This window comes from Lissotriton helveticus, chromosome 1_2 (assembly GCF_964261635.1).
Source record: "Lissotriton helveticus chromosome 1_2, aLisHel1.1, whole genome shotgun sequence".
Taxonomy (NCBI): domain Eukaryota; kingdom Metazoa; phylum Chordata; class Amphibia; order Caudata; family Salamandridae; genus Lissotriton; species Lissotriton helveticus.
In genome coordinates, this window is record NC_136058.1 from 102936266 (window position 1) to 102951102 (window position 14837).

General features: G+C 42.4%; 1 protein-coding gene across 14 annotated transcripts in view; it reads left to right on the forward strand.

Annotated features, from left to right (window-relative positions):
* The window catches only part of DOCK7 (dedicator of cytokinesis 7), an 870736-nt gene that overhangs the window by 537734 nt on the left and 318165 nt on the right, over positions 1 to 14837 (forward strand). For 8 of the 14 annotated variants that reach the window (XR_013603568.1, XR_013603571.1, XM_078669501.1 and 5 more), the window contains one exon: positions 10360 to 10529. Coding sequence is in view for 12 of the 14 variants with exons in the window: in XM_078669501.1 (XP_078525627.1) it covers positions 10360 to 10529 (170 nt within the window). In the remaining 2 variants the exon portion in view is untranslated. Of the gene's footprint in view, positions 1 to 10359; positions 10530 to 12900; positions 12997 to 14837 lie in introns of all 14 variants that reach the window. The other 6 variants (XM_078669468.1, XM_078669446.1, XM_078669454.1 and 3 more) reach the window with 1 other exon arrangement.

Below are 14837 nucleotides of genomic sequence, written 5' to 3' on the forward strand. Positions count from 1 at the left end.
TACCTCTGGAACCGGTGAAGACCCAGGCAGCACCATTTTGTTTCACCTAGAGCCTTTTGCAAAGTTTCTCTGGCTATCCAAAGTGAATGGCATTACCATTATCAAGACACCACTAGATGAAGACTTTAAATCAGAAGTGTGGTGTTCTGGTGCAGTGTAGGGGAGACTTTTGCACAAGAGATTAATTTGACAAAACCAAGAATTCTAGGGAGAGTGCAGAATCTATGAAGATGCCATGATTAAGGACGGTTTTAGCTGGGAAAAGGGTTGGCCTATTACTGTAGGGCAACAGGATGGGTTCCACTTTTCCAAGGCATTTTCATCAATATTTTATGGATTCAAATTGAGCACGTGTGAGGCCATCCACTGCCGTACACTGATTAAAACATTGGAGCCCCTATTTTGTGTTGACACCAGATGAAAGGGTTGCTTTCAGGGATATGAGACTTACTAGACATGAGAGATGCTAGACATGAGGAGGAAGGGCTTTTCTATGACACACCCCAGGAAACAGTAATGCAGATGACCTGTCTCCATGCTAGATTTTGTGGAATCAGCTCAGTTATGGGTGATGAGATGCTGATGTGTAAAATACTGAGCTCAATTGCAGGCTTGGATGCTTGAGGAGAGCCTGAGTCAGACTGAGAAGGTGTTGGTGAGGGGGTTGCTCATCTGCAAAGTATGTACCCCTCTAATGGATTGAAGTTGAGATGCCCGGCAACACACTTTTTCTAAAGTTGGAAACCCTATGGCCAGATTTTCCAACTGGTGAGATAATCTCTAGTCAATAAAGTGTGCTGCGAAAGCAGTGTTTTGCAACCAGCACAAATGGTGTTGATCTACTCATACAAATTCAACTAGTTCTAGCCCCCCCCCCCCGAGGAAACTGTGTTACCTGCTATGGCATACCAGTTTCTACTATACATACCATATTACACAACAGCATTATTGCAAAATATGTTTAAGAAATCAGGCCTTGCATGTGACGTATCAATAACAATTGCTAATCTGCTTGCCAGGTTTGCCAGCTGGGCTTTTCCCAGTAGAAAAAGAAGAGAGCTAACTCCTGTGCTGGATTGTCACGTGCCTTGTGTTGACCACTGTTGCTTGTTGGACTAACAATTTTATCATACATTGAGGGTGGATTTTTTCGCTGACGATTTGGATTTGTTGTTTGTGTGATGTGGGTTTTAGCACGGGGCAGTTGTCAGTGGTTGTACTGCTATTAGTGGGGTTTGATCCCAAGGGGAGAAGAGGTGTAACTACTTTGTATTGTCGCAGTATGTTTTGACTTTGGGTACCCAAAGAGTGTTGAAAATGAGTATTCCACTGAGAACGCAGGTATAAGAAGAATGCTTTAGATTGCAGCATGTGTGCGCCCTTGTATGAATGGTCATTATAAGGGTGTGTATAATCCAGTAGTTTCTTGTGGATGGGCTGCACCCTCATAATGCTTTCAGTGTGAGTGATATCCTGGAATGTTAGTGTATTAAACAACCCTGGTAAGGCTAGAAACGTTATCTCAAACGATAGGAAGTTCAAGATGAATATCTTGTTGCTGCAAGAGACACAAAGAAGTGAAGTTTTGTCACCAAGGTACAGGTGGAGAGTGTGATTAGTTTACATTGTGAGTGAACTATTTGCATACAAAATCCCCACATCATGTAGCTATGCTTCTAATATGAACTCCTTTGAAAATATATGACACAGTGATAGCATGGATGCATCAGTATCGGGGGTACTGCGCTACTTGTGACCAGATATTTCAATATGTTCTTCGATTTAGCTACCAACAGATCAAATGCCTCTGCCCAACTGATTACTTGGACAGCATGGTGACTCTGTACCGTTATGTAATACTATGACTTATTGGATGTATGCTGACATCTCAATCTTAGTTTTAAAAACTATACTTTATTGCTCCCAAAAAGTGTACAACATGGACTGAATGATTGATTTCATTGCACGGGTCACACACCTCAGTAGATACTGGAGACCATGCTATATACTATCCAGGACACGTTCAGACCACTCCTCGCTAGTAGTTGATTAGGTCTTAACTATCCCCTCTCCACTGACAAGATTTTGGAGATTGACAGATGAGGAATTGAAACAAACACTGAGGCAGGAGTTTAAGGTGTTTTTTAAGTGTAATGAGGGTTCCTTTTAAGAGGCCATAATGTGTTACTACGTGAAATATATATATATTGATGGATTGTGGGGTCCTAGAAACCCATTTGGATTTCTATTAAAAATTTAGAGGACACTGGATAAATTATTATCAGAATATGCTGGGAAAGGGGAAGCGACGTTGCAGCAAAACAAAGTCACACTTGAGAAGGTTTGGGTGATGGCAGACATTGAAATCGAATGTAATAGGGCCCGATTACAAGTTTGTTGGTCCTGGAGCGGGCCGCTACGCCACCGCCCCACTCCAGGACTACCAAACATGGCGCCACTAACCAGATTACGAGTTTTTTGTGGTCTGGCGGGTGGGCGGTGTCTTTTAAAACCACCTATGTATGCATTAGAAACACACCGCCGCAGGACCACCACAGTGCATTCCAGCACGGCATAAACTTTGAAGTACATGCCCTGCTGGAACTGGGGCTGCATGCACACGGGGGGCACAATATGTGGCCACCTACATGCACCTCATGCATGGGGCACGAGAGGGCCCTGTATGGCCCCCTTTGTTTCATGACCGCCAGCACATGATACTGCTGGCGGTCCTGAAACTCGTAATATGCATGGCGGTGCTGCAGCGTCACCGCCAGCATATTGTGATCTCTAACCGCCACGGTAGCCGCATCGGGATCGTTGGGGAATGCGGTTCCCTGGCGGTTGCGGCAGTGCAGTGGCGGTCTGACCGACAAAGTTGTAATACGGAGGTTGGACCGTTGGTGCGGCTGTGGCTGGGCCACTACTTCCTTGCCCCAGAGAGTATGACGGTCCTTGGATCGCCAGACTCGTAATCAGGCCCTTAATCATGAGGTGGCAGCCACGATATATGGTAATGACGCCCAGCTGCTTTCTGGCCTGTGATGCAGAAGAAGAGGGGCTATAATGATATTCTTGACCTAATGGACGAAGAAGCGATGGGCATTAAGGATCCTCAAAAATATTAGAGAGACATTATGGGTCATTGTACTCTTCTAAATTGAAGTACAGCACAGTGGACAGTAAGACATATGTAGGCCAAATTGCCCTGGCTTGGATTGATGATGAGCAGAAAGAGTTTCTGAAATACACCCATCCCAACCAATTAGCTAAAAGTGTCTATCTGTGACTTGGCCAATTATAAATCCTCAGATGCAGAAGGGATTCCTATATAATCCTTCAGAGAAATGTCAGATTTGATCCTTTCATTCCCGTTTTCCGGATATTTATGGAGGCATTCTTAGTTGGGCATGTACCATCTTTGACTAAGGCAGCTCTCATTACTGATTTTTAAAATTGAGTAAACTGCCAGAGGGGTGCTCTTTGTTCTGTCTCTGATCAATGCAGATATTAGGCTCAGTTGTTGGTGTATAGACTCCTTTCACAAATGCCATTATTGGTTCTGTCCGCAACGGGTATGGTTATTCCAGCCACATCCATGCAGGACAACTTGAAGAAATTAATCTAAATTATTCATAATGTTGATCCATGGCTGGTAGCTGTAGATACGGCTCTAGATGCAGAGAGGGCCTTACATAGGGCCGGTGTGAGTAATTATTTATTCGGTAAAGCTATATTATTTGCGTCCTACTGCTAACAGTATCAATGTGGTACTTTCAAGCGTTATCTGTTTTGAACGAGATGGCAGGCAGGGCTGTTGACTCTATAGCACTCCGTTGCTATTTGCTCTGCGGAATCCCTAGCTTGCATTATACAAGATAGGACTCTCCAGGAGGTATCAGGATTTAAAATCGTAAACGTTACCAGCCTATATGATGATGATATTTTGTTGTTATGTGAAGTACCCTCCAAAAAATCTCTGCCCCATAATTGAAAATGTCACCAAGGTTAATATGTATTCTGGACAATGAATAAACTGGTATAAGTCTGAACATTTGCGCCTAATGTCTGCCATCCAGACTGATGTGGAGTGGTTTGTGTTACAATGGACTTTACACTATTTGGTGTAGCAATTGCTGGGAATTAGCCTACCTTATGTGAGAGGAACTATGTAGACATCCTTGCAGTATTGGAAGCCATGGTTAAAAAAGTCATAATCAAGATAGAAAAGCTCTGGTTCATGTTTAGCAGATGCTGGGCGGGGTGACTTGCATCCTCGTTCTTGTAGATCCCATTGTAGCATTTGACATGGCTGATCATAACCCTCTTCTCTCCCTACATGAACAAAGGTTCAGAATACAGGGATCAAACCTAAGTCTGCTCTCCTCTTTTTTATTAAATCAGTTCCAAATTGTTAAAAATAAAGGTAATGTCTATGACCCCACTACCAACTTTGGCAGGGTTCCATACTAGCCCTCTCTATAGTCTCTATGTGGAACCACTCTCTTTTCTGTGTGTGGGAACTGGGGGGGGATCACAATTCTTCAGTATGCTGACAAGACACCAGGTTTATCTAAAGACGTTTTCACTATGTGACACCTTCAACTTTATATCTGTATATTTTTAATAATCAATCCTTAATGGCTGAACATTTCCATCCACTCAGCACTTAACAATATGAATTCATCCAGTTATTTCCCAAATATATAAAGAAGTTCAGTTCAGTACTGTTGAGGCAACAGAACATTACTGAAGTCACACCATCTCACTTATCTTTGGTAGCCTCGCTAAGAATCATTCAGAAACCTTTACATAAGCGAAATAGCAAAAATAGCAAACTCCCATCTTAAGGCTCTGAAAAAGCGCAAATCATTCCTAACACCAGTTCTCCTCAAATCTGCAGCTCACAACCTAATCTTATCACAGTTGGACTCTGGAAATGCTGTCCTATCTGGCCTTCCCCATTCGACCCTCATCCAGCACATGGCAGCTCTCCACTCCACCGCCAGACTTCTCACTTCATCAAAAATAAATTCAGATCCCATATCACACGGATCCTCAATGATCTCTACTGAATCCCCATTGGGGGAAGAATAAAGATTAAACTAGGGTGGTTTGGCTACAAAGAAGTTTATTTCAACTCTCCTCCTTACCTATCCAATATCCTCAAACAATCTGGGGGTCTGAGAGGCCTCTTACTTAAAGTGAATTTTCTCCTGGAAAGTCCAAGCTTCAAAAGGGTGTACAAGAAATGCCAGTCTTTTTCAGGATCTGCAACTCTTCTGATGAACTCACTGCCTGTAGTTCTCCAAACTAAGCCCACCTTACTGTTGTTTCGGCAGCACCTAAAAACTTATCTGTTCAAACTCTATCTAATGCATAATACCTACCTCCCATTTTCCCCCTCCTTACATTTGTTACCCACTGAATTGCTACCCTACTGCAATATTCTGACTTTCTGCTTTCAACTTTACACCCTGTGCTCTGCAACCACTTTACATACTATGTCATGGTGGTTCAGCAAGATCATCAGGCTCTAGGCTGTTGTGCTTCTCCCAGTGTCCTTCTTGAAGTTCAGTGGATCAAGCCTTGCTTGCCCATTGAATTGTATACCACAACCCCTCCTTGACTTCTTTGCTTTTCACTGTAAGTAAATCTTATGTTTGTTGTAATGTAAAACTCCCACATAATTCACAGTGCATCAGTGCTGGTTTGAAATTTTAAATAAATAATTAATAAATAAGTTGCTGTCTATGCCGCTTCCCCTGTCCATGATTAGTCACAGTTTGCTCGTTAAAATTATGGTTTTGCCTAAATTGCGCCCATTAAAAAAAAATGTATCATTGTTTTTATTGCATTTTTAAGAACCTACAACAGGTAGCATCTGTGTTGATACAATAGATGCCAAAGTTTTCTTACATCACTTTCTGTTGCGTACACCACCTTATTCACAAGCGTGTTAATGATCAGGCATTGCCATCCCTGCCTTCATCCTCCTTTTGCCCATCAGAATGTGCTCATTTTTGTACATTGATGGCTTCGTGCAGCTATGTTCTGCTGTGATTCAGTTGATCTAGGAAGGCCATTCAGTGAGAGAGATCATGCCCGGGTGCACAGTGTGCACACAGGAGGTTACTGATTTCAGATTTAGGAGTGTGCTATGTACATTTGTGGTATTTCTGTGGCGCAAGCCTAGCCAAAAGGCAGCGGAGCTCTGTACGTGGTCAAAGTCGAGCATAAAGTCAACAAATGATAGGATAGGTTGCTGGATTGTGGGCTGGTAATGCATTGTGATGTAACCTTCTTTGTGGTGCATTTCCATTTTTTTCCTAAATGGGAACCGCATATGTACATATGTGGTATTTCTATAGCACATTTTCCCTTATCTTATTGTTGCACAGGTCCAATTTTCATTTTTGGGGCATTCACCATTGCCCAATTTTCCCCATGTGAGCATTAAAAAAATACTTTGCCTCTAAATTTACTTTTCAGATACAAACCTCCTAGAAATTAAATCTAATGTATTCATTCAGTATTAGAGGCTTGGCTTAGCTTAATAAGGTACATAGGGAATTAATTGCTCCTCTTACCCTTCCTTTCCCATTGCCAGAATTCACAGCCCAGTGATCAAGATTAACAGCAAAATTATTGGAGAATTTGAGGTGCTGGTCATAAAGACACTGGTAGAGCGAAATATATTTGTGGCACTTTTGTTACATTAGCCCAGTTGAGAAAGAAAGGTACAGTCACTCTGCTGACCATGTTTTATTATCTCAGTTTGTATAACTCAAAAAGTTTCCTGACCTTCCCCATAATCCTTAAAGAATCGCCCTTGTTTTGATGTGTTATGGCAGCTAAGCATCCAAGACATTTGACATCTATTATGTATATGAAGTAGGTGGCCACTAGACCCCTTAGACTTAGAGCGAGGGGTGCTTATGGGGCCTTAGAGGATGAGTTGAGGTATGCTTTGAAAGATGCTTAGTGGCAGCTGCCTGCCTACAGCCTGCCTATAGTAATTGAACTATAAAGATAGATTAATACTCTTTAAATTTCTACAGTAGGTTTGTGTTACCCCAGTGAAACTTAAGAAGATGGCCCCATTCATCTCTGAGGCTTGCTCTAGATGTGGTATGAGCAGTGAAGTCGTTCTGCAACTGCATCACAGTGTGCACAAATATGATTACTGGAAGGATGCCTGCAAGGGTTTGACCGATGAACCCTTGAGTGTGAACCCTGAGGTTTGTCTGTTGAGTCTCTTCGAGCTGCATCTAGCCCAGACATGATGATTAGTATGATATGCTGACAATGTTGCCAAGAGGAGAAGAGCTATGAGTGGGCATAGACACCCTATGCCCATGCATTCTGATGGTTATCCTTAGCGAACTCGAAGAGACATATTGTCAACTGATTATCCTGAGGAGTGTTTCTCCTGAGTACTGTACAAAGATTGACTACGCACGGCGCATATTTTGGCTACCAGAATGAATATGGGCACCCTTACTGCTTGAAGGACTGGGTGGTATCACTGGGCGAAAGCTTGTACTTGGGAACACTACACCTGATAAAGAATGCCTTCCTGGAAGAAAGAATTTGTAAGGACTCAAGACTCCTCCTGATACTGGAACTGCTCTTTAAGCATCCAGTGGCTGATCTTTTGTCCAGAGACACAAAAAGCCGAACTTCTGACTCTAAGAAAGCACAGCTGACCACCGGGGACTGGACCCTGCAGGAGCCCTGGCTGGGGAGAATCTGGTCCCTAGAAGTTTAGCAGTTAGAGAAAAGTGGGGCTTTTTAATATTTTTTCACCTTTGAAGGACTGAGACAAGTTGCAGAAGCTTGTCCAGTGAGGTTGCACTCTAAGCAGGCTAGATAACTAGGCTCCTCCTGCTGGAGCTTTTTGCTACACTGACAAATGGTTCACAGTGACCTTGCATTGAGGCCTTGTGCAGGCGTTCCCAGCTACAGATTTCAGTCTTGCCACTCTGCAGGATTTTGAGGACCAAAAAAGTGACTGTGTCCAAAGGCAATACTTTCTACCGGGGCAAATCTATCCCAGCAGCAAAGCGGTAAAGCTAAGCATTCCAGCTTTTTCCCACTTGGAGGTCTTGCTACAAATCCAATAGCCTTAGTGGGAGCTCCACAAAGAGTTATCGGTCTTAAATGACCCTTGGACCTTGCCCCATCGGAGAATTCTGACTTACAGAATGTAGCCTATGCTAGAAGGTAAAAACTTTAAATGAGACGATCCGCTTGATGTGTAGGACCTATGCTACAGCGCGGTCAGCATGAATAAGTGCTGTGTTGTTTTCTTGACTTGGAAGATGTTTGTATTGCTTGAACTTAGCACACATTTTTCTGGGCAGTTGCCTACTGCTTATGCCATAGCTACCGGGCCGTGTTACCAGAGTGCCACCGGGGCACAATGGGTGTTTGCGCCCCCTTTGCGTGTCCCTTGACACTTTGTTATTACAGAAGGGGCCCTTCTGTAATGCTGATATCGCTGGCGCACCTAAACTGCCCAGCGCTATTATCAGAGGGCAGTCCCTCATTTGCATGGGGGCGTGGCCCCATGCAAATGAGGGAATCCCTCTGCCTCTGTGCCTGTGCTGTATTACACATGGGGGCACAGAGGCAAAGATGCTGTGAGGAGGTGCACTGATAGTGCGCCACCTAAAATGTGGCACACTCGAAGTTCACCCCTGAAAGCAGCCCCCTGGAGGGAGGAAAGGGTGTCCCATGGACCCCAGACATCCCCTTGCAGGTGTGTGCAGTCACACACTGAACCTGCCTGCAATGGTATCTCTAGTCCCCCTTCAAAGTGCAGGCGGTTTGCTGCCTGCACTGTGAAACACGGAGCGGCTTCAAAGCAGTGGCTTCAAAGCTGCGTGTCTGCAGATTCCCTGGGGGCAGCGCATTCACTATAGTTCATCACATTTTCCTGGTTAGTGCTGGGCGCACCTTTTGAAACGTACACCCAGCGCTAACCAGAAAATGTACCCATACTGTAATACGGCCCTAGGTGTTGAGCAGAGTTACACTGACTTATGTTGAAACCTAACAAGGGCGCATTTATTAGGTTGATAAAGGTTCCACGTTCCCAAAGTAGTATTCCATTTACTGACAGGAAGACAGTTGACCAGTTGCTTGGAAATATGCCTGAAGTGTTTTTTTTTTTTTCATTTACCGTCATCGATATACAATGACCTTGGATATATGTGTGTTTTTTCAGCTATCTGCTATCCTTATTGAATGTATCTAGTGCACTCATTGCCCACTGAAAACAGACTGCAGTAAGATCAAAAACACAGTGACATTTGGGTGTTGGTATACTGGAGTTGGCTTACCACATAATTTAGGTGGAGAACTTATAAGGACTGTAGACTAAATACTAAAGGTGCATCCTTGCTTCAATCCATGATTGGAGGTAGATTTTCTTGGAAGTAGTAGAACTTGTCCCCAAATAATATGGTCCCAGGTGTTATCATAGAATGACAAAATTGCTCTCAACAGATGGAATGGAGTTCCCCAACGTGCACATGCCTGACCTGTGAATGGTGTACGGCATTATTTTGACAAGACTGCCAACTGTACGACAAGCTGAGCGACCCTGTCTGAAACTATGAATCAAGTTCTTTTCATCTCTCCACCTCAGTAAGCCATCAAGAAGCAAGCATTGAATTTACCTTTCAACCGAGCAGGGAGAACATGCAGTAGTTGCCCAGAACCACAGAGGCCCCTTTTTTGAACAATGGGCACAAACACCAAGCGGTTCATGGAGTCTGCATCATTGGCAGTTTGTAAATACGATTTATACAATGGTGTAAGGCCGACATTTTGTATCAGATTTAAAAGAAGCAGTCGATAGGCCATTTTGCCCGGGCACCCGTGGCTGAGTTGGCTCTGCTAGTAAGAGTGTCTTCGTGCATGGAATAATACTGGATTTTCACCCCCTTGCACCTGTTCAATGTTACATCTAGTGTGTAAGTTATCTGCAGCCTGTCCTCTGCTGAACCCTGTACCATTTTTGTAGGGTCAAAGTTGTATCATGTTTGCATACGTTATAGTTGAAATTATATCTATAAAAGTTTATCTAACACCAATGAAATGCGCAACACTTTAAACATTGCTGTTTTTCATGCATCTAAAATATCCATTCCCTTATAATAAATATATTTCCAGTATTTCTACCGCTTCTCTTCTACCTATATCATCAAATAAAATCTGGTGAATTACCTGACCTCATGAAAACTGTGCTTGTTGGCTGCATACCAAACTTAGAAAAGATGGCTCTTTAGCGACTTTTCACAAACATTGTCTTTCATTTTGTGACGTGAATAATGTGTATCTAATTTCTAGGTCCTGGTGGCCTGGGAGGATCAATGCACTATGCCACAATGGCTCGATCAGTAGCAAGGCCAGCAAGTCTCAATATTAATCGCTCGCGGAGCCTAAGCAATAGCAATCCAGATATATCTGGCACCCCAACGTCCCCAGATGATGAAGTGCGGTCTATCATTGGCAGTAAGGTAAGAGCAATTAGTATTCGCTAATTTAGGCATTTTCTTTAGGGTTGATTTGATAACCTATGAAAAAATTCTATTAAGAGGATAAAGTTATCTTGAGTGATTCTGTACTAACTTTGGTGTTTGTTAGCCGTTGATTGCCAGGCCACAGACTTTTTTTTGTTTGTCAGAAGAGTACTTGATTTTACCTCCTTCTGCAGAAGTAAAATCGCATGGCTGTCCTTTCATTCTTAAAATCTGTTTGCAATTCTAATAAAAAAGTAAAGTTGCAAAGTAGTGATAAGTCGAAGAACAAAGCTGCTGAACCTGTTTAATGAGTAGTCAGATGCCATAGTGGCAGACACTCCCCTCACCTGATGCTTACGCAGTCACGCCATTCATTCATACGCTCTAAATGTTAGAGATTACATGCTGTAACTGTTTTACTAAGGGGTCAACCTTGACTTTTGTCAATGTCTGCTGGACTGTCTTATACAGCATGTACACATTGCACTGCATTCTGGCTATGCACTGTTTACACATTTCTCAGCAGTGTCAGAAGCAGCTAGCTTCTTGTCCTTCTAATGAGTGGGGTTCAGACCCTAGGGATACTAACAGTGGCAAGGCTAGAGCTTCTAGAAGCTAAGTAAATGAAGCGTTGTAATATTATTTTTCTGTGTGTCTGCTACATATCCTGGCATGAGACACCTATGCAGTGGAGACCCCACTGAGTGTTATGATTTTCTACATGGGTACTGGTGGCCAGAGACAAATAGACTTCTGAGCACAGGCCGATCTCTGGTCATTGTGACGGCGCTTGAAGGGGCAGACAGTGGTTTCGGGATGAAACCTGCATTGCAGGTGCCGAGAACCACCAGGTAAATTACATAATGTGCATGCTTAAATCTGGAGCAATGGCACGAAGAGACCTCTGGACTTTATAAGTCTGCTTCCATCCCTGGCCCTGCACCACCATGGACATAACAACCACAACTACAGGAATGGTAGACTCGTATCTAAAGCACCATTTTAGTTGGAATTACACTGCTTCCAACAACCCGACCGTAAGCTCGGGTATGGCTGAAACTTTCCAAGACCAGGTTTAAGACAGCTCTTATAAGTAAATCTATGTAGGTTCAATAATGTCTGTTCAAGCCCTTGCTACTGCTGGCTGTGAAGGTTTATAATCGGGGGGAAGTGATGGTAGTGGAGATGTCTAAGCTGCTGTTCAGTACCATATCAAGGGTTGAGGTATTCAGGTTGTAAGTGTCTTTTGCAAGTGACCCATAACAGGCATAGGCATGGTTGTACCAGATGTAAGACGTAAGCACCAGGGTCAAGTATTAGATATGCGGCACTTCTTTACTGCATGGCAGGGAAAATATTTGACACTTTAAAATTTTAAGAGGCGCGCCTCTATTTTACTAAAGAGACCTCCACACCGCCTTCCTCTTTTAGAGTATTTAGTTGTATGAGACAAAAAAACTTTCTAACTAGAGATAGTTGTCACTGAATCAATTAGTCTATATGTTTATTTGATTGTTGGCAAATGTGTTGTACAGTTTTTGTGCTCGGTTAATGTTTTTAATCCGAACATGCACTGTGTATGTGCATTGTGCCACCTTTTACAAACGCTTATTTCTTAAATGTGATTTTCTGTTTTTGACTCATGATTGTCAGAAATTGGCATTGTGAGTGAGAGAAGATGCAAAAAAGTATCAGTGCAAATCTTAAACAAAATAAGCACATTTTTAAATTCTTGGGAGGCTGATTGTGCTAGTTAACATCCAATGATGTGCTTCAATTAAATAAATGCATGTTGTCACTCTCAGTTTACCAGTGTGTCACGTTGTTTGTATAGCACCCTGCTTTTAATTGCTAACCGTTTACGTGGCTTGGTTATGTAACACTACTTTCAGAGTGCATTTTTTTTAGCTATTTTCCCTTGTAGCAAATAACATTACTAAAATATTTTGCTCTTGTCTTTATTAATTTGTGATCTTTATAAAATAGTATGCATTTATGGAGATTATTTGATAATGCCCAGCTGTGCTCATTAATATGTTTTTGAGAGCTTTACCTCAGTCATAGATGCGTGACAACATAGTGTAAAATGTTGCATTCCTAATGAGATAGTGAAATAGAACAGTGTTTGACAGATCTGAAGTTTAGTCAATATAAGTTCACCAGTCTTTTTCAAGAACTAGTTGATGTGCATGCACCTACATGTAAGTCACTTAGCGAAGTCCATCCTTCCAGTGGTCACAAAAGAATGCATTGCTTATATATATATTCCCCGTAAGGATTACAATGTTTTAGCATTACTGTATTATCGCATTGCATGCATCGCCTAACACTGACTTCCTTCTCCGCTTGCTTTCTGTTACATGGGCAGGGGTTAGACCGCTCCAATTCCTGGGTCAACACTGGCGGCCCAAAGGGTGCACAATGGGGATCCTCCGACCCCAGCTCAAGTGCTGACGCAGTGCAGGTGGTGTTTATGTTTTGATTGTCTTCATCTTTTAAAAACACCTATTGCTCCTGACTGAGAATGTGCACTTATCACTGGAACACAGTGGTTCTGCTGTTTCCATTCCTTCATTTTGTGTAATGTTGAGCACATTGCATGATTCTGTGACCATCACAGTGCATGAGGTGCAAGAGGGATGTGCCTTTGTTTTTACTGCTACCTTTTAGTTTTTGCTTTTACACTTTGTTTTGGCTTCTTAATGATGAATGGGATGTATAAGATGCACATAGTGTCTCATAACTGCCCTTGTTTTCCATTTTAGTCCTTAGTAACTCACTCTGTTAGATTCATTTGTGTTAGAAGTCCATAATATCTCAACCTGTTTAAAGAGGCCACCTTCACATCCTCCTGTTGGTAAACAAATGTGTTACATTGTTGCATTCTGTGTTTCCTAAATAGTATTATAAACGTTACCTGTAATGGTGTGCTACTAACCTGCAGCAAGAGTAGCATACATCACACAGTATGAGCAGGTCAGTCAAAATCACTGCACAGAAATCCTGGTGGCCTAAAATGAGTCCCAGTGGCACCTATTGACTTAGAGTAACCACTGAGTATTCACCATTCAGGTACTTTGCCACCCTGCAAATGCCCACCTATTATCTTTCAGCAGTGGTGTGAGTAGAAGTGGGCCGTTGAAAACTTGAGCCAGATGCCTGGCTGTGGCTCTGCTCAAAGTCCTCTTGAAACCTTGGGCCCAAAACAAGTCTAGCTTTCATGGGTGGCAATGTGGCCTAGTGGCTGCAGCTACTGACCATGCAACATATGGAACCAGGTTCAAATTCTAGGCTTGTGTCAGCAGCATCCTGTGAAACCTAGACAATCTCTCTCTCTGCCAAAAAAGTGTTGCAACATAGTCTCTCTCTCTGTTGTCAAGCCCTTGTATATCCTTGGGCAATGTTCACTGTATCTAAAACTGCCAAAACAATGGGGATTCTGCTCGTCACACACGCTCTAATATTTTACACTAACAGTTAAACACCTTTGAGGTGAGAATGCAATACCCATATAGTGGCTGAATTGCACAATGTGAAACTGTAAAATCTGGGCTTAATCCTGCTTTCCCTGCTTAACCAAATTGTGTGATGCTCGGTATATACTTTATTTAATCGGGCCTCCTTCTTGTTCACTATCCCATATGAGAGCGCCTCCAAATATGAGAGTTCAAAATTTGCATTGTACAAAAACCTTTTGTGTTTGATTTAATAGCTCATAATGTTGCGCCATCTGTAATAACTATGTTGGCCACATATAGGGTACATATGACAACTAACTTGTCTCTTAGGTCAGTACTGGGAAGCAGGGGATAGGAATATTTCTCATTTCATGTTTAAAAACACTCACTTTTAATAAATACTTATCAATGCAGAGCTACAATCTGATCTACTAAGGTTAAACACTTCATAATGATGAAGAAATGCATTTAAAAAAATTGTAAGACACCTTATGATATTCAAACATGATGTTTGCGGCCAAATATTTTAAAAGTTCAGCACATGTACAGGCTGTTGGAGCTAGAGCCGACAAGTCGTTTGGCTCTAGCTTGTTTCTCCCTGTTAATTTGTTGGCTACCTTCAGGCATGAGTTCATGCATTTCCAAGGTTGGGAAAGGATGGGAACATCCCAAAATTAATGCGGATGTAGAAGAGAGGATTAAGAAACAAAAGCTTATTTACATTTCATTTCTGCATGCTGAATTATGCTCCTTGCAATATTTTTGCATGCTGATACTCACCTTTGTCTGATGGATACTTCTAATTGAAGATTCCTCACCTCTTGAATCTTCTCAAGGAGCCAGGTAG